The sequence below is a fragment of the Suillus paluster genome, assembly GCF_016628075.1.
Source record: "Suillus paluster strain FC165 chromosome Unknown EDB91scaffold_28, whole genome shotgun sequence".
NCBI lineage: Eukaryota > Fungi > Basidiomycota > Agaricomycetes > Boletales > Suillaceae > Suillus > Suillus paluster.
Window position 1 is genome coordinate 214,152 of NW_024537588.1, and position 27,662 is coordinate 241,813.

General features: G+C 49.0%; 8 protein-coding genes across 8 annotated transcripts; 1 reads left to right on the forward strand and 7 right to left on the reverse strand.

The window, feature by feature from the left end:
• Positions 1-8: 8 nt before the first annotated feature.
• EDB91DRAFT_384463 (Endonuclease/exonuclease/phosphatase) lies at positions 9-1,309 on the reverse strand. Its single transcript, XM_041327070.1, has 2 exons — positions 98-1,309; positions 9-33 (listed from the first exon to the last, which is right to left on the reverse strand). The coding sequence occupies exon 1, from the start codon at positions 1,136-1,138 to the stop codon at positions 158-160; it is 981 nt and encodes a 326-aa protein (XP_041176851.1). The 5' UTR covers positions 1,139-1,309; the 3' UTR covers positions 9-33; positions 98-157.
• Position 1,310: 1 nt separating this feature from the next.
• EDB91DRAFT_384284 (laccase) lies at positions 1,311-3,913 on the reverse strand. The gene is made up of 13 exons (XM_041327069.1): positions 3,888-3,913; positions 3,527-3,831; positions 3,426-3,477; positions 3,302-3,370; positions 3,099-3,248; positions 2,967-3,051; positions 2,888-2,915; positions 2,130-2,835; positions 2,043-2,063; positions 1,839-1,987; positions 1,763-1,786; positions 1,639-1,700; positions 1,311-1,582 (listed from the first exon to the last, which is right to left on the reverse strand). The coding sequence occupies exons 2-13, from the start codon at positions 3,649-3,651 to the stop codon at positions 1,509-1,511; spliced, it is 1,545 nt and encodes a 514-aa protein (XP_041176852.1). The 5' UTR covers positions 3,652-3,831; positions 3,888-3,913; the 3' UTR covers positions 1,311-1,508.
• Positions 3,914-9,071: 5,158 nt separating this feature from the next.
• EDB91DRAFT_1082378 (uncharacterized protein) lies at positions 9,072-10,829 on the reverse strand (the record flags this gene model as incomplete). Its single annotated transcript, XM_041315484.1, has 2 exons — positions 9,072-10,556; positions 10,656-10,829. The coding sequence occupies 2 exons, from the start codon at positions 10,827-10,829 to the stop codon at positions 9,072-9,074; spliced, it is 1,659 nt and encodes a 552-aa protein (XP_041176853.1).
• Positions 10,830-11,998: 1,169 nt separating this feature from the next.
• Positions 11,999-13,069, reverse strand: EDB91DRAFT_1248793 (uncharacterized protein; the record flags this gene model as incomplete). Its single annotated transcript, XM_041322980.1, has 1 exon — positions 11,999-13,069. The coding sequence occupies one exon, from the start codon at positions 13,067-13,069 to the stop codon at positions 11,999-12,001; it is 1,071 nt and encodes a 356-aa protein (XP_041176854.1).
• Positions 13,070-13,711: 642 nt separating this feature from the next.
• Positions 13,712-15,860, reverse strand: EDB91DRAFT_384601 (uncharacterized protein). The gene is made up of 14 exons (XM_041327071.1): positions 15,528-15,860; positions 15,455-15,464; positions 15,388-15,407; positions 15,302-15,334; positions 15,154-15,250; positions 15,074-15,102; positions 14,991-15,021; positions 14,897-14,929; positions 14,768-14,844; positions 14,576-14,714; positions 14,412-14,519; positions 14,300-14,340; positions 14,218-14,243; positions 13,712-14,158 (listed from the first exon to the last, which is right to left on the reverse strand). Exons 1-14 carry the CDS (start codon positions 15,582-15,584, stop codon positions 14,002-14,004), a joined length of 858 nt encoding a protein of 285 aa, XP_041176855.1. The 5' UTR covers positions 15,585-15,860; the 3' UTR covers positions 13,712-14,001.
• Positions 15,861-16,077: 217 nt separating this feature from the next.
• Positions 16,078-17,498, forward strand: EDB91DRAFT_1135210 (chromatin associated protein KTI12). Its single transcript, XM_041318803.1, has 4 exons — positions 16,078-16,356; positions 16,414-16,574; positions 16,630-16,709; positions 16,760-17,498. Exons 1-4 carry the CDS (start codon positions 16,194-16,196, stop codon positions 17,286-17,288), a joined length of 933 nt encoding a protein of 310 aa, XP_041176856.1. The 5' UTR covers positions 16,078-16,193; the 3' UTR covers positions 17,289-17,498.
• Positions 17,499-18,095: 597 nt separating this feature from the next.
• EDB91DRAFT_1053880 (uncharacterized protein) lies at positions 18,096-18,695 on the reverse strand (the record flags this gene model as incomplete). The annotated part of the gene is made up of 2 exons (XM_041313786.1): positions 18,096-18,218; positions 18,276-18,695. The coding sequence occupies 2 exons, from the start codon at positions 18,693-18,695 to the stop codon at positions 18,096-18,098; spliced, it is 543 nt and encodes a 180-aa protein (XP_041176857.1).
• A 4,110-nt stretch (positions 18,696-22,805) lies between these two features.
• EDB91DRAFT_1248798 (P-loop containing nucleoside triphosphate hydrolase protein) lies at positions 22,806-25,886 on the reverse strand (the record flags this gene model as incomplete). Its single annotated transcript, XM_041322981.1, has 12 exons — positions 22,806-22,919; positions 22,972-23,058; positions 23,108-23,254; positions 23,317-23,472; positions 23,519-23,608; positions 23,667-24,199; positions 24,256-24,681; positions 24,747-24,882; positions 24,936-25,171; positions 25,236-25,490; positions 25,564-25,612; positions 25,707-25,886. 12 exons carry the CDS (start codon positions 25,884-25,886, stop codon positions 22,806-22,808), a joined length of 2,409 nt encoding a protein of 802 aa, XP_041176858.1.
• Between the last annotated feature and the right edge of the window lie 1,776 nt (positions 25,887-27,662).

Genomic DNA, 27,662 nt, shown 5'->3' on the forward strand with positions numbered 1-27,662 from the left:
GACTGTTCCGTCAGTCTCACATCGTAAACTAATCTCGTACGCAGTGTTATCTCTGTTAGCCCGATCGGTCGGCTGGTCAGACATAATTAGTACTTACATGCGTGAAACATCTCGACCGAGGCGTCGAGGAAGCCAGCGCAAAGCTGCTTGACAGCATTCAGATGGTAAAAGTACATCTCAGCCCGTAATGGTCGCTCCAAGGGATCTCGACAGATTCCTCGCCCGGCCTGGGCATCTCGATACGACCAGGGCGGAGGACTTCCATCTCCTCAGCATTCAAGCCCATCATGGCAACCTTGTCCAACCTGGCCGGTCCCAGTCCGTCCTGCCGTTCCACGCCGACACCCCACGTAGCTCCACCAGGGCCTGCCCTCCCGTGTAACGCGACCCACGCATCCACCAGGTCGTTCTCGTCGACCAGCCCTTCGTCCTTGGGGCTGATAGCGTTGAAGTCGCCGGCAATGATGCCGCCACCGCACCCGGGCTCGCGCAGGACGTCGGCCAGCATCTTTATCTGCTGGGCGCGGTAAGGTAGCGTATCCCCGAGCGAGTCGAGGTGCACGTTGACGAGACGGAAAACCGTGCCCGGCGCAGTTGGGGGGATGATGTCCACGTAAAGCCCATCCCTCCCGTACTTGCTCGGGAGGGTCACGCGGGAGACGCACCCGAGCATGAACTTCCCCCACCCCTCGATCCCGTCGCCTTCCTTCTGCGAATCCAGGTCGGAAGCAAAGCGCACGCTGGACAGCAGCGTCATGGTCGCAAAGGGCACGCCCTCAAACGACGTTTGGTCCTCGGCGTCGGTCACCAGAAGGGCGGCACGCACTCTGGCATCGTCCAGGAGAGAGGCCCGGACGTCAGGCGTAACTTCTTGGAGGAAGATAATGTCCGGATATTTCGGACCCTCGAGGATATGGCTGAGGATGAGTCTGGCGCGTGAGACGGGCCGCGAGGAGAAGGCGTCGATGTTCCATGATACGAGAGAAAGCCTCTGCGTCCGGGAGGTGTCGATGTTCCGTGATGTGAGAGAATGCCTCTGCACCACTTGGCTCTGTGCGTTTCTCGAGGGTATGGGTGCCCACGTTCGGGCGGAGTGGTTGAAGGCAGAAAGAGTACGCAAGAGTCTGCTGGTGACCATGGCGGGGTGTTGGTAGACTCGTGACCAGCCCCCCTATGAGGTAAGCCATCGATAGAGGAACTGGTAAAACTGGCTTTGAATTTGGATGCTGAGCGGATTCCCAGGGTAACGTGACCTTTAGCGAATGAAAAAACCAGGTTTTTTCAAGCTGTAGCATAGAATACAAAATAAACAATATAATTTTCACTATTGACGCGACGCGACGTGATCTACACTTGCAAAATCAATGGACCAATCCTCCATCATCCAAGCCTTTCGCGATGGCCTCTATCTCTATCTCTAACAATAAATTGCTCGCAAGTTTAAAGTAGCTTCTATCTGGTGTTCGTCAAAATAAATGAAACGAAGCGTCTACAACCAATAATATCAATTAGTTTGGAGGAGGCAGAGGGAAATTTTGTTGGGGAAGGCTATCGTATATCGAACAGAGCCGTTTTGAAGAATCTATCGCTGGTTGTTAGACCCGGTCTAGTTCGAACGTAGTGCTCGGTAGTACTCACTACTAACAGGCTGCGAAGCGGCCCAATCTTGAGGAGCCTCTGCGAATACCAAAGCCATTCCACTGTGCCCATACGATATACATTCAAGTCTGTTCAAGTTCAGCGAAAGGAGCAAGAAACTCACGTATATAGATGCCAATCGATATGACTTCAAAAGTCATCAACATCACTGATGATGACCCATCCAGGATGATACTCACCAGTGCAACAACCAGGGCCCAGGATTATCCGTGATGAAGCGGATAGTCACATAATCACCAGCAACGCCAGTGGTCACGGTATCGCGCATGACGGGATTGACATAGTTATAGCTGCTGTTTCCGGCGCTTCTGATGACGGCGAAACTGTGCTGTGAACCAGTTATTGGTTGATGGGATGTACATAGATGAAGTGTCAAGACGTACCCCATGCAGATGGAATGGATGCTGTCAAAGGTTCAGTCTATTGTCGAAGAGGGCATACAAGTACAGTAAATTTCGAAAAGAACTCACAGGGCGGCCTGGACAATTATCAGGGTTCCAGGAAATCTCGATAACCTTGTTTCGCGGTAGAGTATACACGGAACCATTGGGTGCCAGATCCGAAGCCGCCACACCACCACTCAGTAACTGTAGTAGCACAGGGACACTGGGAGAATTGTACTGAACCCCATTGATGAGGAAGTTGTAACTCGTCCCATTTTTCCCGAGGATCAAATCAAGCTTCACGTCTGCATCTTCCTGAAGCAAATTAGATGGAGATGGATACAAGGGGTGTAGGTCAGTCTCTTTCAAAGGGGCCAGTTTTGGAGTCGTCCTGTTCTTCGGGGCCACGTCGGGAGAGCCTGCGTATCGTAAGATGGCCGTGGAGTTCGTACCTGTGTTCGGATCCGCATGCACCCAATAGTTGTCGACATGCTTGTTCGTCTCGAGAATGAAAGAATACCGCTGTGCAGCGTAGATCTGGATAGAGTCGACCACGACCGGCTCGACGTACTGACCATCAACTTCGATTATGGTGAGCTTATGGTGATCGATAGAGAAAATATAGTTGGGCTTGCACGCCATGTTCAGTAAACGGAAACGATACCGCTTGAGTGGCTGAACGTCGATGACGGCGTGAGGAGGATCCGGTCCTCCCTGATAGCTCCCGATACCGTTGATAAGCACGGAGTCGGGAGCCACCTGTCTCTGGACTTGAGGGGATGGTACGTGATACCTGTAGAGCGAGTTAGTTCAATCTCAGGGAAAGCTTCATCGGCTCTGCTCACCAGTCCATCAAAGTAATAATGGTAGATTCTTCGCTTAGGTGTCAGCAGCACTTTCATTTCTACAGGCTGACTGACTGACCGTTATCAATATCGTAAGAGAAACGGTATGGATCGTCGGGGTCGTAGATGATCATTGGGCCTCGTAGACCGTCGCAGTATTGGACCTGAGGTCTGCTCAGTCACAAATACTTGGATAAATCGAAGCACGAACTCCATAATGAGAGTGGTACCAGTATGTTCCTACTTGATCACCAGCGTTGAACTCGTACAGAAAAGAATGCCCTGGAGCGAGTGGGCATTGCGTAACAAATGCGGTACCGTCCATTTGGTTAGTGTGGCTTTGGTATAGTCCATGCCAGTGCTTTTCGGGACACATCATTGGAGGCTCCCGTGGTTTGATAAATTGGGACGTACGATGCTGGTACCCAAGAGCATAGTATCGTCAGTTAAATAGTTCGTGACGTTGATCTTGAACGTATCACCCTTAAAGACACATAACATGAAATCACCGAGTGTACACATGCAAAGTAAATGTCACCTTCTGACCCGTGATAACGGGCCCGGGGAGAGTGCCGCCAGCAAGCACCGCCCTGCAATGACCTCAGCGATCAAACAGAGTGAAATATGGCGAAAACTTACGACTTCATGAACCCGTCTGGAGATACTTGAGCATTGGCCACAACAAGGTCACTAACTGGGCCAATAGTGACGGCATAGCTCTGAAGGCTTGCAAGAAAGCACAGAAATACATAGTGTTGGAGCATGACCCGATGTTCAAGCCGATCGAAGAATGATGATGAGAGAAATGCAGCTCATCCTTTGGCTTAAGTAGTGCTCTTTGGATCGCCTTTTGGATTCGGACCTTGTTCTGCTTCTATTACGTGGCCGAGGATCGAAGTCGTCGACTGTGAGGGAATGGTGGTACCATTGCAGCAGCTTCCCACCTGTAGATCACCGCCAATTAAGTTGAACGTATGTACTTGTAGAACGAAAAACACACATTAATTGCCTTTAGAAGTTCGGAATCAGAATCAGATATGATACTGCTTAATGGTACAGTCCTTAGATTGTCTGTCTTGCAACGAAAAAAAAAGTTAGCATAAGGAGGAGGAGAAGCAACGCAAACCACCTGAATAATGCTTCGACTGATACTTCAGACGTGGCGTAGCGGCGATGAGTTACGAAGTAATTACCCAATGACTGATGATACATTTGAGTCTGTCATATGTGCAAAAGGTCGACTTACATTGGTTTCCAAGAGTGCGAATAACAGCCGCGAGGCCACGTCACTTAGCATGAGAAGACACGCATTGCAAACTGATCCGGGAGAAGTTTAATGATATTTCGGCACTTCAAAGAACCATACCATCATCCACCCGTATGTCATTGCCAGGATTTGATTCGTCGGGACACATTCCAGCGGCCTCTCGTAGCCATCGAGTGCCTTATATTAAATGAAAGTCGATCGAGCGATGGTCGAAGGTGTGAATATTCGAATAATGATGGCCACAGATCGAATCAGAGGTCTGCAACCTTTCGGAGGGGCTACTGTCATTCCGGGTGATCCGCAAAGGGAAGGCTGCATGCGAAATGGAGGCTATACTAGGTCATAAGTATTCCTATAGAGCCAGGGAGGAAATATTGTAGAACGTGATGTAGGAATGCATGCTTCTGTGGAACAATGGAGCAAGGGTGCAAACGACCACTAGGCTCCACTAGGATTGCCGACACGACCCGCAGTGCAAGATCTGCCCGGTCATGGGAATGCTACAATATGTCAAGGGAATGTTACATTAACTCGGGACAAGGCCTTGGAGGATGGCTCTGTCTCTACGGAAACCTGGTTTGGACCGTGGTCACGGTGTTGAATGGCCAAGGAACAGGAAGGGAACATACCGACGTCACGTGGATAGAAAGTATTTGATGATCATTGTGCATATGTGCGATGACGACAATTACTGAAACATGCAGAGAGTCGGCGCGAGTCGCAGGGAAACTGCTTCCTGCAGGAGAGACTCTCAAGCGTGCGCGTCATGGTGAAGCGTGCTCTGCGTCGTGGGAGACCCCGAAAACCTTGTGCTGATCTTGGCCTAGTTCATTGTTATGTAATTCATGGCTCTCATCTTGCCCTCATCCTTGCCCAATGACCGGGCAGAGAGTGCAAATTGGCGATGCTATCGATCCCTGCACCGCGAGGAGATTTACCATTGATATTGTTCATCTCTGACTTTTCTGGTGGAATGTAACGTTGTTAGAGACCTTTAACGAGCTATTACGCTCCATAGGCCGGGCCAGTGAGGTGAAGGCACTGCCGATGATCATTGGAATTTGAGACTGTAGGCTTTTCGATGATCACATCGCGCTTAGGCCTGTACTACACGATTTCACCGATTTCGGGAATCATTAACTGATGATGATGCAAGTGTAACAAGAACATCTCGAGAGGGCCATCGGAACTAAGTTGCCGAAACCACTAACAGCTCTTCGATCTTTGGCGGTGTTCAAACCTTATGTTACTGCTCTGCAGTCTGATCATCAACTTATCTTCTTTCATTCACTCGAGGGCCCCTGAATACGAGTCCTCTTTCTACTTAAATACTGACTTTGGTCAACTAGGGCAGGACTGGATATCACTCCTACGATGGCTCATTTCGTCCATAAATTTAGCTCCGAATGGTGGTATATCTAGCACGAACACCATCGTCATACGTTGGAGAGGGTCCGCCTCGAGACTTGGTGCTACAACTTCGGCTTCCAATTGCCTGATTATTCTCTACTCTAAGCAGCTCTACTTATGCTACTTCAAGCTCCGATCCGGCCAAATCCGCGTGCTACTCAACTGGGAAATGCCCCTGTGACTCAGGCACCCTACTACAAATACCCCCCACAAAAATGTGACACCCCAGGGTCGCGGCGTCAGAATGAAGATGTGGTCCGTGCTCGCAAAGGTGTTTCTGCTTCCTTCCCTCTGATGTCTTCTTCCCTTTCTACAACTTCATATGGCTCGTCACCCCTCTGTTTCCTGTTCTTTCTTTCTTTGTTCCTTCTCCATCTCTTCCAGCAATGTGCCCGTGCATGGTAGGAATAACCTTAACCGTTGGGCATGATACCAGCCTGCCATCGGGAATCCTTCTAGCGTTTCCAGTGTGTATGAGTTTGTGCACCATGACATTACTCGTCTTGGCGCTGACCATTGAGGTATGATTTTTCTTGACGACCTGAAGTTTCCGTCGACCTCACTTGCATAGACCTGTACTAGTTGGCCTGGGTTGAACACAACGTGTCCTGTATGGGAGGATAGGACTCGTTTGTCAAATGCTGCCTTGTGCTTGAGGGAGTCTGTGATGCAATTGGCTAGAGCGTCCAGCTGTTGTTGAGCCATGTACGCGGAGTGAACATGTATGTCTGGTGGTGAGAGGTCGTTAGCAGTGATGGGTAAAGGCGTTCGTGGGGTGTTGACGATGAGTCCAAGAAGGAGTTCCCTTGGGGAGAATTGGTATGCGGGGAGCACTCGTCCATTGAGGTGCTCGATTGCTTTGTCGAAGTGGTCAGACCATGTTCTGGGAATGGACTGCGGTTCCATGTTTACATAGTCGTCCTCTCCCAGGTGTGGTGCGCACATATATTTCAGCCACGTTAACAGGATTCGGTTGGTTCCTTCTACCAATCCATTGATCCATGGCGTGTACGCTGCTGTGACATGATGCTTGACGTCATTTGTTTCGCACCAGTTGCCCATGTCCGAGTTGTTGAAGTGTTTCCCACTGTCTGTCATCAGCGTCTCTGGAGCTTGGAAGTTGTGTCGAATGCTCTCAAGTCCCGTTAGTGTGGTCTTTGCTGTGCCGTGTACTTTGAGCTTGAATCCCCAGATGTACTGCGAATAGGTGTCGATGATCAGAAGGATGTTGTGAAATCCTCCTTTTGCTTTGGGCATGGCGAGATAATCGGCGACAAGTAGTTCGAACGGGTGTCGGCGGATAATGGGCTCGAGAAGTGAGTTGAGATGTGTAGCACCAAAGCTCTTGCACTGCCCACACTCTGTTATGGCGTTGGTGATGGATTGGTCAAGACATGGACTGTATATTTGGTCAACCAGTTGAAGTTTGACCAAGTCCCTTCCCCAGTGCCCTTTCGTTGAGTGCTCTTCCCTCATGAGCTCTATAGCCTCCTCTTGCGTGACGCATTCTAACTTCCCATGTACTTGTGTTGACGAGTTGTTTGGGACCCGCCACAGTTTATCTTCTGCAATGAAGAAGTGTTGGGCTCGATGGCGAGTGCGCTGTTTCTCCCTGACTGACTTGTCTGAGTCTAGGTTGTGGATTGAATCAATAACTTCTAGAAACAATGGTTCATTAGCGAAGCATTGGCGTAAGGGTTCTGATACTGGGGACGATACTGATTGCATTGCAGTTTCGACTGCGAAGAGGTCTTGTATGATCCCTCGTGACTCCTCCCAGTCTTCATTGACTGTCCAGTCACTGCCGTCGCCTGTAGCGTGTTCTCTTGTCATGAACCCACAACTTAGGCCATCCACTGCCGTGTTTGAGATTCCAGGTCGATGTCTTATGTCCACTATGTGGTATGCAAGTATGCCATCCCTCCAGCGTGTGTGTGCCATACTCAACTTAGGGTTAAGGAGTGTGTCACATAGGGCTTGACAATCGGTTTCGATTTCTACTGGTGTTCCCCATATTACATCTGAAAACTGATCTAAGGCGTATTTTAGCGCTGCGAACTCTAGGATGAATGGCTTGTACTTCTCTTCGGTAGATGAGGTGCATTTTGATGCAAAGGCTATGGGATGCATGGCGGTAACGACTTTGCCTGACAGTAGTGTGGATGTGTGTTTCTGGGTGAGTACCGCTCCAAACCCATCTTGGGAGCCATCTGTCGTGACGATGAATGGTGACCCGTCGAATCTTGGTCCTTTGAGGACAGGTTCAGATACCAGGGCTTGCTTCAGGTCCATGAACACTTCCGTGTGTCGCGGCCCCCAATGTGGTCGTAACTGTGCGTGATGAAGGTGCTGTCTATACTTGTGCTTCCCGATGTGTTGTCCTCCTGGGGGAGTACCCAACTTTCGGATTAGGTCGGTCAAGGGTGCAGCTCTCCGCGTGTAGTCTTTCACCAATGATCTGAAATATCCTGTGAGTCCTAAGAACTGCATTGGATCATGAGTGGAATTGGGTACTGCCCAGTCAACAACTGCTGAAATCTTGGATAGATCCGGTTTGATGCCTTCATGTCCTACACGAGCTCCTGCGAATATGACTTTGGTCATGAACAATTGTGTTTTTGAAGGCAATAGGGACAAGCGCATGTCTCATACTCATTCGAAGAATGTGCGTAGGCAAGCTAGTTTTTCTTCGAATATGTTACCTGCCATTCCTGTATCGTCAACATATAGTTCAAAGAGCAAACCGATTAAGTCTTTTAGGGCGATGGTGGCCGTGTCTCTGAAGTTTGTTGGTGCACCTGTCAGGCTGAATGGCATTCGACAATAGCAGTCATACCCTCGTCCTTCTGTGTAAAACGCTAAGTAAGGTTGAGATTCTGGGTCTACTGGAATTGCATAGAAACTGGCTGTGAAATCAATGATACTTATCCACCTGTGGCCACTTAGACACTGCTGCTTAGTTCTGATGTCTCCTTGCGGTACTGGGGGGACTTGACTAGCGTGGTTGACTTCTGTGAAGTTTTGACATATGCACCATTTTGGCATGGAGTTCTTCTGGTCTTTTTCACTGTTGCTGTTCGGCGGACATGCTGGGAGGTCGTTTCTGGTAGGTAGCCCATGCTTGCTGCATTGGTTGTTGACGCAGTGCAGTAGTTCCTCTAATGGCAGTCCATCCACCCTGTGTGCCTTCTGTGCTAGTACCGTAGGGCTTGCAGCCTTGACTTCTTCTGGCTTGATTCGACGGATGATACCCGCCTTCTCGAGCTCGTTGAGTCTTTCATAGAGGAATTCCCGCTGCGGCGGCGTTAACGGTCGTTGATTAACCTTTGTCCTGAACATGGCTCCCTCAGGAAAGTGCAGCTTGAATGTCTTGAAGTCCACCGGGTATACTTCGCTGACGCTAAGGGCAAATGTGTCAGCAAATTCTTTGCAGAGAGTACGCACCTGTGATCTTTGGTCATCTGAGAGATCCTCGCCGATTTTTATCACTCTCATTATTTCCGCTACTCACACTGGATTGAACGGGTTGGTATGTCGAGAATAAACACTGGGCGTGATTGAGGCTGTCGGGAATTCAGGTACTTCGCCCAACATTTCATGCTCGAGTCGGTTCAAAACTGGCCATATGGGCATATTGGCATTTCTGACCTTGGTTTCGGTTGCTGTGAAGGAGACAGGTGAGCATGGTGATAACGGTGCTTGTTCTGTTACCAGTGAAACTATTGGCCATTGGTCTGCCTGTACTACATGTGCTCCTGCTCTTGCCAGGCCTTCTGTGCGCAGCTCCAGCTGGTCCTTTGTGACTCGCACATCAACTTCGAACACGTAATGTTCGGTGTTTGGTATTGACTGTCCGTGTTTTTCCTGTGAACTGGAATCAGCAATTTCATCTGGGGGTATAGTAACAATTAGAAATATCAGTGCAAATGGAAGGTCATCTCCGCCATTGTCATGTACAGCTAATTCTGGTGGTGTTCGGGTTTTTGGTATTGGCGCTGCTGTCGTTCCGTAGATGTTGTACATTATGATAGGTGAGGGTTGGTACAGTATTGTTATGGCATCTTGAGCGTAGTCATGCTTGGCTCCTAGTTGTTCCAGTAAGGGCTTGCCAATTAGCATTGACCATGCTCCTCCACTGTCAAACACTTTGAAGGATGTGCGAATCTTGACCTTGTTCCATTGGAAGGTCCCCTGCCAGAGTCCATGTGATGGTACTATTGATCTGTCTGCCATTCGGAGGCTTTGGTTCGACCGTATGAGCCTCTTTAAGTTGCGCTCCACCTTATGGAACACCTTCAGGTCAATGACGTTTACCATGGCTCCATCATCCACGTTCACTTGGAAACATGATGTTTTTCCGCCAGGCCCGTATAGGATAGCTTGCGTAGTGAATGGTACACTTTCTGTGACCTCTTCTAAGTCGTCAGAAATACTGTACAGATCAACAATTTCTGGTTTGGTCACACCCAAATAACAGTCAGCAGTGTCTGTCATTTCTACTATGAACGTATCACTTAGCGAAAAGTCCATAATGAAGTCTGAACTTGTGTTGGTATCTGAAGAATCGAGTATTATGGTGGGAGGCACTGGTTCATCAAGGTTCGACACGGACTCCAGTTTGACAGCAGATGGTAACGAGGAAGCAGAAGAAGTAAAACGAGAAGCGGGAACAAATTCTAACGAGTCATGTACAGCGGGCAAATTGGAACTAGAAACAATGGAAGCGGCCAGTGGCAAGACAATCTCAATTTCCAAGGTGGGGACAACAAACTCGCTGTCTGACATCTGGTCCTCTGTGCTTAATTCTGTTGGCAGAGGCAGGGCTGGTGTGTTGACCAGGGATGATCCCAGGCTTGATAACCATGGAGATGTTGGTAGCGTTGGCGGCAGCCTGGGTGAATAACTAGACAGTTCGGGAGATGTGGAACCTTCGTGGGATGTTTGGGCTGTGCTGTGACTAGCCAGGACTTCGATATCCGTCGCTTGGATTTCCTGAATACGGGCTGTGGGAAGCTCCCCTACTGTTGCGGCCCATACACGTTTCCCGACGAGTCATATTGGTTGTACTGCCATGGTTGGGGCGCGAAGTACTGAGGGTAGTATTGCTGCATTGGCATTTGGCCCATCTGTGGTGTCGCGGGTGCTACGTACTGAATGTTCAATGGCGTTGATGGCATTTGGGGTGGTGCGAGCGATCATGTTACGAGTCGTGATACCATTTTCCTCCAGCGTGTTTCCTGCTGGGGAACTGGTGGGTTCTGACATTTGTGTGCCTGGTGGCTGGGTACTTTTGCCAGTCCACAGTTAAAGCATTCCCGTGAGCCTAAGGGCGCTGTTCCAGGTTTGAGCGGATAAGGTTTCGCAGTGTGGGGAATGTCCCCACTGTAGGCCCGTATCCCGCATATTTCCCATGCCTTCCCACCATTTTCCCGCACGTTCCGCCACCCATCCGCATCTTCCCCGACCCGTCCGCTATGCGGAACCCAGTGGAACCCAGCATAACAATTGCGTACCACACACATTATATTCCTTCAGCCTTCGGAACATCCTCCTCCGTCCTGTCCATGTCCTTCCATCCTCGCTGGTGAGTACTAGCTACGTTCCCCGTGTCACTAACATGTTCCTATCTCATTTCCCATGTGTTACGGTACTTATACGGATCCTTCCGCTACTTGGGACCAATTCCTTATCTCACAACCTCACCCGGTTGTAGCATATCGCATTTCGGAACCCCTTCCTATATAGGTAGCAATAGATGGGATCTTAGTTTTTTTACCTTCTGATAGACTCGACTCCACTTCCACTTACAGAGTACTTCCCAGTACTCCACTCACTGTTTAAAATATCTTCCCGAATCTATTCCTGATCACATTGCATCATTCCCGCCCCTGTGAGTTCCGCTCGAAACGCCTGACATCAGATCCGACGACTTGGAGCAAGTACCAGACACAAGCCTGGTCCGACTTTGCCCAATCATCCTCCTGCAGGCTCGTAGTTTCTTTTCCCTCCATTTGTTCCCCATTAGTTCCGTTTGTTCCCCATTTGTCCTGTTTGCTCCGCGTTAGTTCCGTTAGTTTCCCATAGTTCCGCTCGTCATGCGCTGAGTTCCGCTCGTCGGGAACCCTCCGCATCTTTGTGTTCCCAGTCCTAGTAAGGACCGGAACCCTTCGGGTCGCTAGACAGAGTCTAGTCTTTGTTTCCTTGCACTTATTTGAGGACTCGCTACCCAGTAGCAATCCCCTCGGGACGAGTATAAGCCTCGCACCCTTGTTAGACTTCTGATTCACACAGAGTCTATTTTCCTCACCCACAGCGGTGTTTGGAGTGGCATCTGCTCCGTTCTGCGTGTTCCATTCTTGGATCTGCTGGGCATAGGCTTGTCTTCCTGTGTCAGAGTCTGGGTGCTGTGTCAAGACTGCGTATTGTGCTGCTGCTCATGCACAATCTGCTCCTGAGGCCCCCCTTCCACGCGATGGTGTTTGCAGGTATCCTCCCCGAAAACCGTAGAAAAGGTTTGTTCTGGGTACTGGCACTGTCCCGCTAAACGGGTTCTGGGGGGTTTGGGGGGCTGGTGCTGCTGGGAGTGGTTGTGCGTGCGTTGGGGCTGGTGGTATTGTCTGGTATGGAGGTGCCGGCTGTGGTGGGATGGTTGGGTTAGGAATATAACGAGGTCCATAGCAATAGGTGGCTGGGAGGGAGAATGAAGGTTGCGTAGCTTGGGATGATGATGGATCTGTTGTTTTGCGGGTGCTCGACGTCTGGTTCTGTAGTTTGTCAACATCTTCTTGGAGTTTTCGATCATTTGCAATGCGTTGCTTTGCCCTCATGAGCTGGGATGCAGAGGTTTTTGCCACGTCAGCCTCAAATTCCGCCCATGTAGTATAGTGATCTGCAAGGAAGTCCCGCAAAACTTCAAGTGTGTTTTCCAGAACTACATCTAGGAAGTGGCAGTGTGCATCACCAAACCCTTGTGCCATTTGCGCGACCTGCTTGGCCCACTTTACATGGCCCCAGTCCCACCCTCTGTCCTTCTCAATCATGACTCCAATGTCCTCCTCCTTCAGTATGACAGACTTGAGATGTTCCTTCTTCTGGGTGACTGTGAGCTTCGCATGGACTGGTGGAGGCCACCGTATCTTGAATGCTGCTAAAAATGTTACCCAGGTTGCCTTATCCATTGCTTGTAAGCTCGTGAACCATTCTTCTGCCGGGCTCGCTGCTGCACACTGCAGTTCAAACCAGGCGATCTTATCTGCATCTGAGTATGAAGGCGGCAATGATAGTTGATATTTTCTTATCCAATTGATAGGTTCTTCCTCCTTTTCGTAGTCACCGTGAAAACTTGGTTGGGGGACTACTGCGGAAGTGCTGGTTGCCATGATGGGAGGTGCGGATGGAACCGGCGTAACCTGTTGCTGCTGCATGTGACGCGGAAATGCCTTGGCTAAGGCAGCTCTGTGCTGTATGAACTGTAGGTTGGCCTGCAATACTTGTGGTTTTGGCATTTTGGGCGATGAGATGGCAATGTCACAGAAAAATTGTGGTACTAAGGGAGGTGGGGATAGCTTAGTGTCTGAGGCAACGCACCTGAGTGCTGGTGGACTTTGAATTTTCTGAATATTTCGCAGGCAACAGAGGTCATCAATGGTAATGGCCGTGGTGAATCTTGCTCTAGTCACCAGGTGGAGAGGGTCCGCCTCGAGACTTGGTGCTACAACTTCGGCTTCCAATTGCCTGATTATTCTCTACTCTAAGCGGCTCTACTTATGCTACTTCAAGCTCCGATCCGGCCAAATCCGCGTGCTACTCAACTGGGAAATGCCCCTGTGACTCAGGCACCCTACTACAACGTTCACCTGGCACCAACTTCACCGTTGGCTCACATCCATCCTCTAATAGTATGACCGTGGTCTCATGATCCCAGTTGGTGGCCGTCGATCCATGCGAATCGTATTGGCAGCTATCTTATAAGTCGTGGAGAACCAGCCGGATGATGACAATGATGTGTACAATCTAACCTTGACTGTGGTTTCGTAGTTACTGCCTGTACCGGGGTGATATACGATTGGGGTGAGCAACATTGTGTTCGAGAACCGCTAATATTCTTATGGTAATTCCAGCGCTGACACTCGCACATGAGGTAAGTTGTTGCCATTAATACCATCTCGCTAAGAATGATTTTATAGGTCGAACTGGTCTGGGTGAGCCGAGTCCCACATCAGAAGAACAACTTGAAAATACAATTAATTCGTGACAAATGCAACACCGGTCACTCGTGACCATTCTGTATCTCATTGTATGTATTTTGCGTTATAAGTGTAGTTGACAAGCTATGCTGACTTAAAAATATCCCAGGCGCGCTATCTTGAAATAGTATATGCTGTGTATGTTTGGAAGGCTAAGCAATGAACGACGTCGAATGAGCCGCAACAATGCATCACACCATATGGCTCTCAGATGAAATGACAGGCAAAGGGATACACTCGAGAGTTGACTCTCGGGGAGCGTCAAAGTCGGGGGATACGTGCTTGCCGATCTGAAAGAGGTGGAGGTGCATGCGCAAGGCAAGGATCGCGAGGATGATAAGCTGGAGACTATATGAGGGTGTGTATGTTGTGAGTAGGAAGATGCAGAAGGATTTGGGAGTGCGTACTCTTGGAACATGGCATCGTATTGGTACTGGATGTGCGAAATATCAATTACTCAGTAATAAAGGGCTTGAATAGCTCACTTACATGGAGGAGCACCGACGCAAGGACGTTCACGGCTGAGAAAACTTTCCGAACAAAAAACATCCTCGATGAGCACTGAAAGATGCCTAACGACGAATGTATATCCCAAACTCACCTATACCACATGCATAGTAGAATATGTTATGTTTCACCAGGACAGCGTACAGAGGGCTGTTGAGCCGCCAGCTCCGAATGGCACATATGAGCGTAAGAGACATGAGTCCTGGAGAGCGTCGGTCAGCGGGCATATGGGCATATGAAGGCTCCCAGAGAACAGACCCAGTTCAAACAGAAACAAGAGAAGAAATGGGATGAAGAGGTCGACACTGACCAAGCAACCTGCGATGCTCGGGATCCCGTTGGTCACATCTGCAGCATTAGCGGTAAAGCCGGTGCAGAAGGATGTTATGAAGAGAGCCTGACTGATGCATCTATCACGAGTTTGGGGTGCGGCGAGGGCATGGGACTCACAAGAAAGCCAGTCAGCATGACTGCGAGCACAATTTTATTGTTGTTCCAGAGCGCGTACGTTCTGAGGACGAAAAAGACTGGACGAGTGTGATCAGGAACGTGCGTGTGTCACGGGGGAAGGAGAGATACATTCAGAGCAATTGATTGATATTATGCCGACGGCTGTGAAAGGGCAGCGCAGCGCTTAGCAAGGGCGTGCATGCAGTACGTACTATACACGTACATAATTCAACATTGACCAAGGTCTGGCATGTCTGGTGATGTCACGCAGTGAGCGGTCAGTAAGTCCACTGAATGTTCACATACACTGAGGTTTTCGATCGGGGTGAAGTTCACTGAAAAACCAGATGTCAATTCATAGTGATATGTGCTGGAGTCGAACGCACGATATAGATTCGTAGCGAGGAGGAGACAGGGCATGATTCGTGTAACGATATAAAGGGTCTTTACCGTGGTCCAGCGCGATCCGAGGAGGAATGTCCACTTTGAACCACATATGATCATCAATATCAGAATGATGAACAAATACAATACCTCTTCGTGAAGTGAACAAGCATAATCATAAGTCTGGATAGGCGCTTTAACTGGCAGCAAACGGAAACATCTAGGGACAAGCCCACCCAAAATGTGGTTATCGACGCTGAGCCGCGTTAATAACATGAAAGAAGCAGTTGGTACAGTACATACTGCATATGTACTGGCGTCATATGGATAATCTATTATCATCAAAGGCTCTCGTATCGACAAGAAGGATACGCACTTTGTAGCTTTGGAAACTCCTCGCGGCTGCGATATCATCAGAATACTCTGTCTGCATGGTGTCGGAAGGTAGAAAATGGGTTTTGCGCCCTCCACCTTATCTCTTATGAATATTTACAAAGCTGGTAACCACTGCATCAAGATGGCGTGATGTGACCACCAGGGTGGCACCAGGATCCGCCATTGCCGCAGGCTTGGCAAGTTGGCAGTGATGGTGATCGAAGCGTTTGACTGGCTGACAGAAGTTAATGCCCCACAGCATACCGTAATGGGAGGGGCGCGACCTGACGAAAGCTATAGTAGACCGAGGACATTGGCAAGGGCCCGCCACCTTATGATGCCAGTAAATAGCCATGTTCTACCCCTCTACCCCGAAGCCTATGGCTTCAGAGTCAGCCAAGTCGATAACTTAGTAGTATTAGTCTGTTTGCATACCATGCCCATGGTGTGAATATTGACGGCGCCGATATTCGAAATGAAGAATATAAATAGCTTAGCAAGGCGCCTAACTTTGACTGACCTGTATGAGCGAAACGGGCGGTGAATCGATGACTACATAGTAGTACATAGTAAGTGCTAGACGATACGCGGAGGGACCGAGCGCACCGCACGTGGGAGACCCCGAAAACCCTTTGCTGATCTTGGCCATCGATAGTTCACTCATTCAATGGCCCTCATCACAATTTCAGGCTACCCCTCCTCTGGAAAATCAACCCGCGCAGCCCAGATCCACGACTACTTCTCCTCCTCACTCCAATCCTCAAGCCCCCAGCTCAAAGTCAAAGTCATCTCAGACGATGACCTGACCATCGACCGCGCGTCATATGATGGTCTGTCCTAATCGTCTTTCTTCCTTCGTGGCTTATACACTGACCCTCGCAAACTAGACAGCCTTCAAGAAAAAACTGCCCGCGCGACTCTCTTCACCGCGATCACAAGACACATCGCCAGAGACACGATCCTCGTCGTAGACGGGATGAACTACATTAAGGGGTTTAGATACCAGTTATATTGCAAGGCGCGAGAGGCAGGCGTCAGGGTCGCTACGGTGGGTAATGCTCACGATGTTCACCTTGCACAACTGACACAATTGAGAAAAGTAGGTCTATGTACTCGCTACGCCTGATCAATGTCGGAAATGGAATGATGAACGAATAGATGGAAAGAGATATAAACCCGAAACGTGCGTCTTCCCCCTCTCCCCCTTCCCTCATCCCCAACCCTACACAACAGCCTCGACGCCCTCATACAGCGCTTTGAAGAGCCCTCCTCCATGGTTCGCTGGGACGCCCCCCTTTTCACCATCGCCTGGGATGACACATCCCCGCCACTCGAACGCATATCAGACGCAGTAACAACTGGAATCGTAAAGCCTCCAAACGTAGGCACCCAAATAACACCCAAAGCACCCACCGACGCACTCCGCACTCTTGAGCATACGACAAACGCGTTGGTTTCGGCGTTGATGACTGCCCAGGCTGCTGGCCCGCTTGGGGGAGCTATCGTGCTTACCCTTGATGCGGTCGAGCCTAATTCGAATGCTGGTGCTGATGGGAGCTCGGTGCTCCGCATCCGCTTAACTCTCCCGCACCGCGCGCTGACGCTCTCAGAGCTGCAGCGGCTGAAACGGCAATTCGTGGCGGCGCGCCGGAAAGCGGTGACTTTGGGAAGCACCGAGAAGGGGAGGGTGGAATGGGGGGAGGAGGGCGTCGGACGGGCGTTTGCAGAGTTTTTGGAGGAAGGCTTGGGTGTCGGGAGGTGACTTGCGCGCTATTCGAAGTAAGAGGCATTTAGGATTAGTGTACTTAGTACAGGACGTGTGATTCATGGTATACTACAGCAAACTACGTGTCGCAATATTCGTGCTCGATCGCATTTCGAATGTGAACAGTCCTAGCGCTCAGAGATTATTGAATGATTCCATCGATATATATCTGAATCCTGATATTCAGCACCCATCTTGCATTTGCATTGTCGATAATGCAGCAACCCATGTAACCAATCTATATGCGAACATCTCTGTTGATGTATATCAAAAGGAAACAACTGTACAGACAGGTTGACAACCAGGAAATTAATATTGCTATGTAGTACGCCAACATGAGATATGATAGCAGTCGCACGATGCCTGGCTATAGCCTATAAGTCATGTGCCTGAATCATCCGGGTGTGCTCCACTGAAGTCGTGTAGCACAAGACGAGGACGAGAGAGAACTGCTCTCCCCAGGGAATGAGGCTTCGCCAAAGGTGGAAAAGTCTTCGAAGAGCCAATTTGACTGGGAGGAAGAAAAAAATGGCTCGAACTTATCCGAAGCGATACGTGTACGACAACTCTTATAATGAACCAGAGGTATACTCGTTACTAGCAAGAATGCGCCACTTATGTGGGTAGTAGAGACAACCTGTGAGACAGACAGTAAGTTCAAGTTGATGAAAACAAAGAGGCAAGTGATAGAATCAGTGGTGCAAATATTTGGCTGTATGCTCTACCGTTCGTCAACGCTTATAGCTACGACTGGGGCGGCAAGCGAAATCATCATGAAAAAAGCGTGGGAAAGTTACACACCTTCTACATAGATTTCGACCTACGTCCTAACAGACGAAGCCCACCTAATCGGATTGGTTCTACGACTGTGCGAGAGAACATCGGAGTAAGATATAATGATAGTCCAATGCGGATGGGTAAAAGCGCCTATACAGAGAGCATTCAGCACGGCCGACTATAGTAAAGACGGAAAATAAAAATTACCTTGACTGCACCATAAGCTAACACAGCGTTTGCGACGTCCCCTGCTAGCTTCCCACCCAACTGGCTCGTCTGGGTCTGATCGACAAGCTGGCCTTTTTCAAAGCCAAAGACACCATATCGACGTCCGACACGACCAGCCCACTGCTCGCCTTCATCAACCCAAGTTCTCAGCCGGGCATTCACCCAAGACCGATCATCATGGGCAGAGCCATCTCGGTCGAGAGCAATAGCATCGACGACGCGTTCACCAGCACCAAGACTACGCGCCGTGTAAAAAATCCCTACGGTGGGAACGATGGCAGTTAATTCATGAAGGATGGCAAATGAGAATATGAGAGAGGGTAATGGTGCTCCCGTCCTCGCAGAAATCGCGGTGAGAGCATTGCGGTAAGGTGCAAATCGTCCACCAGAGTTCGACATGCAAAATTTTATAGGTAGGATGTGGCTTAGATAATCAAGCCGATTATGTTTTATGTGGCTGTGCAGCCTGCCCTGGGCGACAAGTCACTCTGGCCAAGAGCTGCTTGACTCTGACACGCTGCTTCTTTCTTTCAAGGCCTCCCACAGGAGACTACCTAGTCGCCTCCCAGTACAAACAGTTTGCTGGTCGACCAGTATACGGTTGGACAGGGAAGTGGCTACATTCGCATATCTAGACCATTTTGCAGGCGGGATGGTTGACACGCTTGCTTGAAGCTGCGGTCACAACAAGTTGGATTGCCTAGTGCTTAGATCGTCAATCAAAGCGCTTATGATAACAGCCTCATGTGTTGGGCGTCTAATGATAGGTTAAATTCTATGAAGCAGTATAGAAACACCCCAGTACACGCACTCCGCAGTTAGAGCAAGACAAACCACAAACCCTCTCTACCAAGTACTTCCACATCGAGCGTGCTCGAGTCAATACCATCATCCATGGCACAGCTCATTCCAAGCACTACACCCGTTCGAACGTTTGATCATACAAGCTCTGCATGCACACTCGCAGTTTTCCCCAATAGACATCGTATGGTCACAGGCTCGGATGACAAGTCGCTTCGTCTATGGGACTTGGAAACAGGTCTAGTGTTGAAGAAAATGGTGGGGCATAACAGTAGTCTGCGGCGATTGGCGGTATCACGGGATGGGCGGTTAATAGCAAGTGGCGATGAGAGTGGAGAGCTCATCGTATGGCAAGGAGAAACTGGGGCATCACTTACCCATACGATCAAAGCCCACCCCAGTCATATCTTATCGTTGGACTTTTCTCCAGATGGAACAAAGCTGGCGAGTGGCTCATTCGACGGAAGGATGATGAAGCTGTGGAGCACGACAACATGGCAGCTACAAGGAAATCCAATCACTTGTGGTTCCCGTGTCTACTGCATTCGGTATTCGCCATCTGGGCAACATCCTGCCGTCGGGACAGACGAGAATATTGAAATCTATGATCTAGACATGAGGTAGTGTGTCAAAGTTCAGGGCTCACACCGGAATCAACTTCTCGCTTGCGTGGACGCCCGATGGCACACGCCCTCTCTCAGGGGGGGGGCCACTTCTGATCATACCATACGGGAGTGGGATACATCCACCTAGAAACAGGTCGGTGATCCCTGGAAGGGCCATATACTACATCAGCAACAGCGGCTGAGCGCTGAAATTTCATGTAGTTTACATAAGTGTTAGATCTCAATAGAAATCAATTCAGTTCACCTGAGACTATACCAAATGTCAGAGATCGATATCGCTGAACGATTTCGAATTCGACGGGTCCAAACTCTGAGGTAGTTATATCATTTACATTACCACGAATGCTTCTGGCACACTCGTCGCTTCCGCATCTATTGTCAAACATGTCTGTCTTTGGCTCTCCGGTCGACAAACCATCGCCATCTTCCAGCATGTCGACTCAGCGCGTTGTGTGGCCTTCTTCATGGATGGCAAGCACATCATCTGCACAGGTTGATAATGAGAAGATCTTAGAGCGGGCAGTACCCGAGGATGCTTTTGCGAAGAATGTTTTTGCGAAGGATGCTTCCAAGGATGCTTCTGCGAAGAGTATTTTTGCGAAGGATGCTTTTGCGAAGGATGCTTCCAAGGATGCTTCTGCGAAGAGTATTTTTGCGAAGGATGCTTTTGCGAAGGATGCTTCCAAGGATGCTTCTGCGAAGAGTATTTTTGCGAAGGATGCTTTTGCGAAGGATGCTTCCAAGGATGCTTCTGCGAAGAGTATTTTTGTGAAGGATGCTTTTGCGAAGGATGTTTCCAAGGATGCTTCTGCGAAGAGTATTTTTGTGAAGGATGCTTTTGCGAAGGATGCTCCCAAGGATGCTTTTGCGAAGGATGTTTCCAAGGATGCTTCTGCGAAGAGTATTTTTGTGAAGGATGCTTTTGCGAAGGATGCTCCCAAGGATGCTTTTGCGAAGGATGCTTCCAAGGATGCTTTTGCGAAGGGTGCTTTTGCGAAGGATCCTTTTGCAAAGGATGCTCCCGAGGAACTAGCATCAAAGGTGCTTTCTCATTGATATCTCGCCTCGTCGTTATCTCATCTCGTGTCTTTTGAATTCCAAGGCTCAAGGCTCTGATTTAAAGGCATGTTTCAACCCTTGACTCTGATACTTGCCGCGATTCGAACTTGTTCATGCTGCAGATCATCGAGATCACAACGAACATCCGCAATGCATACATCACAGGGGACTTATCTTCGGCTGAATACCTACTCACGCAAGAGATCGACACCGACGCCAACAACTATACCTCCTATGCTAACCGTTCATTTATTATGGCACGCAAACTCCACTGGGACCGCGCACTTCATGATGCAAATAAGGTCAGTACACTGGCCCTTTATACCCCCTTTAAAATATGCTTACTTTGATCGTGATATAGTCCCTCAGCATTCGGCTCTCGTTGACAGGCTATATCTCCAAGGGCATCGCCCTCTACGGGAAACAGCAGGTCCTGGACGCGATGAAAGTATTTGACCTCGCGTTCACGTTCGCAGACGGAAATCTAAAGACTATTCATTTACTTTTCTTGATCAAGGCAGGTAATCTTTTTCAATTCATACACCATGCTTCATAATTGTTTTCAGGCTATCGCATTGTTCAATGCAAATAACCATGAAGAGGCAATGCTGCTCGTCGAAAAGCTAGTCGCCCGTCCCAATGCCGATCCTATTGCTTCTCGTGTCGTAGAAGTAAGCATCATGCACTCGATCAAGCCTGGGTTTCTGTGTTCACTGGCGCTTCGCACACCAGGCGTATTTGCGAGTTCAGCTGGGAACCATTGCCATGAATGGCGCCCTTTACAAAGAAGCTGCCAATCACTTCACTACCGCTGTCAATGCTGGTGCTTTCTTTTTTCAATTGGGCATTCATTCTATGTACGAGGAGTTTATCGTGGTATGTTAATATGACACGACCGAAAATCCTTGGCATCCTCAACTACATGTTTGTGCAGCTTTTCGGCTGGGACCTCAAGTCTTTGTGGCAAATTGCAAACCAGCAACGGTGCTATGCACTACTTCGAGCAGGTCAATTTGGGGCAGCCCTCGAATCATACCGATACATGATGGATGCAAGTGATGAACCCATGAAGGCCAACTTCCTTGCTTGGATCCCTGGCAAGTCTTCAGTGATGGCACCCGTGTTACAATCCTCACTCATATTTCCCTCAGGTCTCAATGAAGAATGAAGCGCACTCCACGCTGCTAACGGAGAAGATGCCAACGGAGAAGATGCCCCCGCAGCGAGCAGTTCGATATGCATTTCGAAACAGAGGTCTTTGCGCCGTTTTGATTGGTACCTCAATACTCCATATCGCCCTTTGCCTCTATCTCCTGATTGCCTGATCGAGTTTGAGTGCTTCGAAATCTCAAATTTGAATGCCTCGGACATATCGTGCAGGTTATGGAGCGGCAGGGTGATATGACGTAGGCAGATCTGGGGGTGTGGCTGATCCATTCGCGAGGTTGACTGACACGATGATTACAGGACTGAGACTCCGCTGGACGCAGTGGTTTGATTGAATTCACAGGCGATGGAGCCGACTTCCGCCGGGCTGCTTATCGATATCATACAGAAGATATGGAGAACGTAACGGTCGATCGGAGCACCAGGATGACTTTGCAGAAAGCGATTCGGAGATGAAAGATAAGTTTCGTAAGATTCATCCGGTTCATCGCTGGTGAAGAAAGCGTGGTTTAGTGCAGTCAGTGTTAGTGATATGAGTTCTGGTGGAGATGTCTGATGTCATTAGATTTGCCATCAGAAGAGTAAGTTAGCTTATCAAAGGAATGCAAGTCGGAGGCAGACGCGGGAGCCGGGAAACCGGCCCCCGGCCCAAGGCGTTGGTAAGGATGATGGTTGGTGAGCCCTGCTGTTATGTGCGTGATCAAGATTCTGAGTTGTCTCAATCTGGAATGCACCACAGCACTGAGGCCTGAGCGAATCATGAGAGCCATCTATTTCCCTACACAGCCAACACGCAAACGCGTGGCGTAAGTACGCAAAATGAATAGCAAAGCGTCAGAAGCCCACTGCATTTTACTCAAGCACTCCTTAATCCAGTCCGATCTCTCCATTGCTGATATTTTTTGATCACATCTGGGGTGATTTGCTTTTGTATGGCACCTGCTGCTGCAACAAAGGCACTTTGGGGGACCTGCGGAGACCTCTGAGGAAAGTTCACAAAACAAGGACTTTGAAGAGCTTACGAATGGGGCGTTGATATCTTTCTGCATAGTCAGTAGAGCAGCCTCCTGACACAGTGCGCTGATTTCTGCGCCGCTGCACCCGTCGGTCTGAACATAACATTACACACTGCTCAGATGCAATACGGACTGTACACACCATGGTTGCTACTGCACGAAGATCCAAGCCAGGTTCGACACTCATCTTCCTTGTCCTGATCTTCAAGATTTCTTCGCGCCCGTCTTGGTCAGGAGGTCCAACGTACAAAATGCGATCTAGTCGTCCGGGACGCATAAGAGCTGAATCCTGAAGATGTGTTATGAGATAAATATAACAATGATAGTCAGAGTATGTAGACTTGCAATGACGTCGGGGCGATTTGTGGCTGCAATGACGGTCACGCCTACAAGCTCTTGAACACCATCCATTTCGTTCAGGAGGCTGGTCAGAACCCCCTCGTGAGATGACCCATTTCCAGTATCAGAATCTGATGAGCGTGATGTTCCAAGGGCATCAATTTCATCCTGGGATTTGTCAGCGACAACTTCTTCACAGTAGGACGGCGCTTACGAAAAAAATTATCGATGGCGAAGCAGCTCTGGCCTTGCTAAATATATCTCGCACAGCTTTTTCCGACTCTCCAACATATTTATTTAGAAGCTAATTGGGAACAGCATATCGTGAGCATATTGCATGAACGCAGAACCAAAATTCAAACCTCAGGACCTTTCACAGCAACAAAGTTAACCCCGCTTTCCGTTGCACAAGCTCGCGCCAGAACAGTTTTACTGCACCCTGGGGGTCCATACAATAGCAAGCCCTTGGGTGGTCGGACACCTAGTCGCTGAAATGCCTCTGGGTGCAATAATGGCCACTCGACGGCTTCCCGAAGTTTCTGTATGACATGAGCTTGCCCACCTATATCGTCGAACCGAACGGGTGGCGTCTCAACGAATACTGAGCGCATCGCGGACGGCCGCACGGTAGGAAGCGCATCTGAAAGATCCGATGGTGTTAATTTCAGAGTCATTGTAGTAGCTGCTGGATCAGCAAGGGATCCCGGCGGAATGTGGATCATCCATCGTTTGATGGCAAGGGTCCCAGCCTCTCGAACTACGGCACTGAGATCCGCACCAACATATCCATGAGCGCGGCTGGCGATAGAGCGGAGTTCTGCGTCTGTTATACAATGGGGAGTTTTGGAGAGGAGGACGTTCAGAATGGAGTGGCGTGCGTCTGCGTCCGGTACGCCTGAGAATAATAACCGTCGGCTTAAGTTCGGTATAACTCTCCAGGTTGCCGCTCACCTATCTCAAATTCCCGATCTAATCTCCCAGGTCTTCGTAGCGCCGGGTCGATGGCGTTCGGCCGATTCGTTGTGCCGATGATGACGACCCTATCCTCACCATTCGTGCTCGCGTTATTTATACCATCCAGTATGGTCAAAAGTGTCGCGACCACTCGTTTCTCAACCTCGCCGCCTGCGCCCTCTTCCCGCCTTGGAACAAGAGCGTCAACTTCGTCCAAGATAACGATACACGGGCTCTTGACTCGTGCTTCCTTGAATACATCTCTGAGCTTTGACTCCGTTTCTCCATGGTAGGCTGAAGATAGCTCAGGGCCGTTGATGACGAGCACCGATGAATTGGTAGATGAGGCAATAGCACGCGCAAGGTGTGTTTTTCCTGTACCAGGCGGGCCATGCAACAATATGCCCCGAGGCGGTTTGAGACCTGAGTGAATAATAGATGTTACAATCAGAACTTGTATAAGGGGTTTAGCTTTTGCCCATGCCCACCGAAGTATCCAAAGAGCTCTGGTCTCGTGAGTGGTATCTCGAGAAGATCTCGTATCTGAGTGATTGTCTTGTCAAGTCCTCCGACAGTGGCGTATGCGTCAGAAATTGATGTATGTGGTAGTGTTTCGACGTCAGACTAGATAGTCATCCATTTGTGTCATGTTTCTCAAAGAATATCAGAAAGCACACCTTTTTCGTGAGGCCGATGTCATTATCAGTCACGTCTTCCAGTATGGAAACAATCGTATCCCACCCTGCTGTCCAAAGTAATGGCCTATCCTGAATTGCAAGCGAGTTGAAGGCGCGTGTTATGGAACCGCTTGGTGCCGAGTGGTGCGTTGACACAGATTCAATGGAGAATCTTCGAATTTCGCCTTGATATGGGACTTCGACAATCTGAGTAGAAAGAATATGTTTGAGGTTGACTGCAAAGAAATTCCGCGCGTTGGTGCTGTCAGCGACACTCTAAGCCGCATAGAATTGACATACTAAGGTATTCTCGCAGTATTAGAGTGAGCCAATCCCTGCGCTTTCCTTTTCCTTGTGAATTGGCCACATCTTGCGATGTTGGTGCTTTTATGGAAATTTCTCTCAGGCGGATGGTGCCAGCCTCTTCAACATCACGCAGGGTTGGCAGACCTGGAGGGAGCCTGCCAGTGCCTTGATCGGATAGATCAAATACTTGTACCTTTGTGCCTTCCTTGAGGCGCGCCGTAAGGAAAAGCGAGGACGAAATCAAAATGGCTGAAAGTAAGTTGATGTGACCGCAAGGTCAAAGTTAGCCAGGGACCTATATGTCACCTAATACTGTACATACCATCTTGCGGAACATCCAGAGAAGGCCACAGTGTCCCAATTGCAAAATCCTGCTATCAACGATGATTTGCAGTAATTGAAGTTGCGATAGGGTGATCGAACGAACTGTGAGAGAGACACTGGCATGCACGATATGATTCTCACCTTCTTCGTGTTTCCGTCATCTACCTCTGATAAGGCGACCACATCGCCGGAGCGCAATTGTGAGGCTTTCAGGGTACTTGCGTGCACGATAACGCGCCGGATGGCGCGTATCCCCATCTCACTTGCAGCAGGTTCATCACGCTGAACTGTCAACTTAGGCATCGAAATGGATGCAGACATCTTCTTTCGCATGAACGATGCTCTGGAGCCTTCAATTCAATTGCGATTTGTTTCAAGTTCAGAGATGGGATGAGGGATGAAGAATATGGTTACCGCCTGGAAGTAATCGGTTCTCAGTGGAAGACCGGAGGTAAGCATCTGATTGACCACAGCTCACCAGAGTGAATACAGTTCTGGAAATATCCAACGAAGATCGGGGCGTTCGAGCGAGCTTCGCGCTGTTCCATTCTAATCTAAAAAGGGTAAATAAAAGGTAGAAATATTTAAGTAAAAGGTAAATAGTTTTGGGTTGACTTTGGGTGCAAAATAGGATTCAGATGACTGAACGTCACAAGAAAATCTTCCTAGAATATTTATCTTACACAAGCCTTGATCGTAACGATAATCTTCCAAGTCCTGCTGTCGACGTGGTTTTAATATCAGTTAATATCCGCTTAGAAACTCTTAGAAACATCTCCTCGGGAAACGCCGGTCCTTCTCCATCACTTAGCTACACTTAGCTACTTGAAAGATTATCTCAGATAACAACTGATCTTACGGACAGCCCTGCTGTCGGTGTAAGTAATTAATGCAAGGCATTTAATATGTTCAGTTTTAGCTCTCACCGTGATGCGCCTAGCAGTCGGTTTTCACTTGCAGCGATTGCTATGCTTCAAGACTATTAATTCTTTGTTTACTCAGCCAACTCTCATTAGGCATCACGAAACTACTGTGCCTCGATTGGATACACAGGCCATGACTTCCCATTTTCACTGATAGCAGTTCTTAAGAATAATGAGATGTTGCCATTTTTTGGGGCTGTCCGAGATTATAGGATCATGTCGAGGCATGAAGTTCGTAATCATGTAGCCTTTCTTCGACTACTTACCACTCAAGGCCGCCACGCGGCGTGCGTCAGCTCTTCGACTTCAGAGAAGTCGAACCATGATGCACGATGTACGACACAGCACAGTACCCTCAGTAAGATAAAAAAATCCTCAGCAAGCTGTATACGCTGCCACGAGGCTCGAGTCCGAGAATGAGGGAAAATGTACATCACATGCGCCGTCCTGACACAACCTGCGGCTGTCCTGCACCATATTTTTAACTGCACCAGCAGAAAAAAAATACACCTACTAGCTGAAGTCGATCGAAGTTGTTGTCGTGACTGTACATGTTTTCAAGGCACCGTGATTGAGCTTTTAACAAAGAGCCGTAATCGGATTTGTTCTCGGCGGCCTCGGAAACAAAAATATGAATCCCATCAGGCCTGCCGCTCCTGCGTGGTGCATGTGTAAGTACATCGACATCTAATAGGATCTTGACGGTGGACAACCAAAAATCAACTATTGTTCTTTCCGCAATTCGTAGAGTTCGCCATATCTGACGTATCATAAACATACTACATAGCATCACTGGATTGGACTTCGGTTGATACTTCTCGCACAATCTGTGGGTCATAAGACGTAAACGCGCCATTTCTGCTCATATCATGGTACATATGATATCTCGTATCCTAGACTTCAATAGCTTCAATCTTGATCGACCTGACGATATCCAAGGTTAGTGTCAATTAACGCACTCCTTGTGTACCCTCGTATGCACCAATTTGCCACTCCGAAACACCGGTACTAAGCCAATAGCTCCCAGTTCAATTTTGTCAATTGATTTTCATTAGCAGCTTTTTTGGCGCCATTGACTCGACATCACATCGTGCCCGTCCAAACTACAATTGTCTACGGAGAAGGAAGCATTGCATTCAATGAACGTGTTCGTCATACGGCGCCTAGTCTTGAG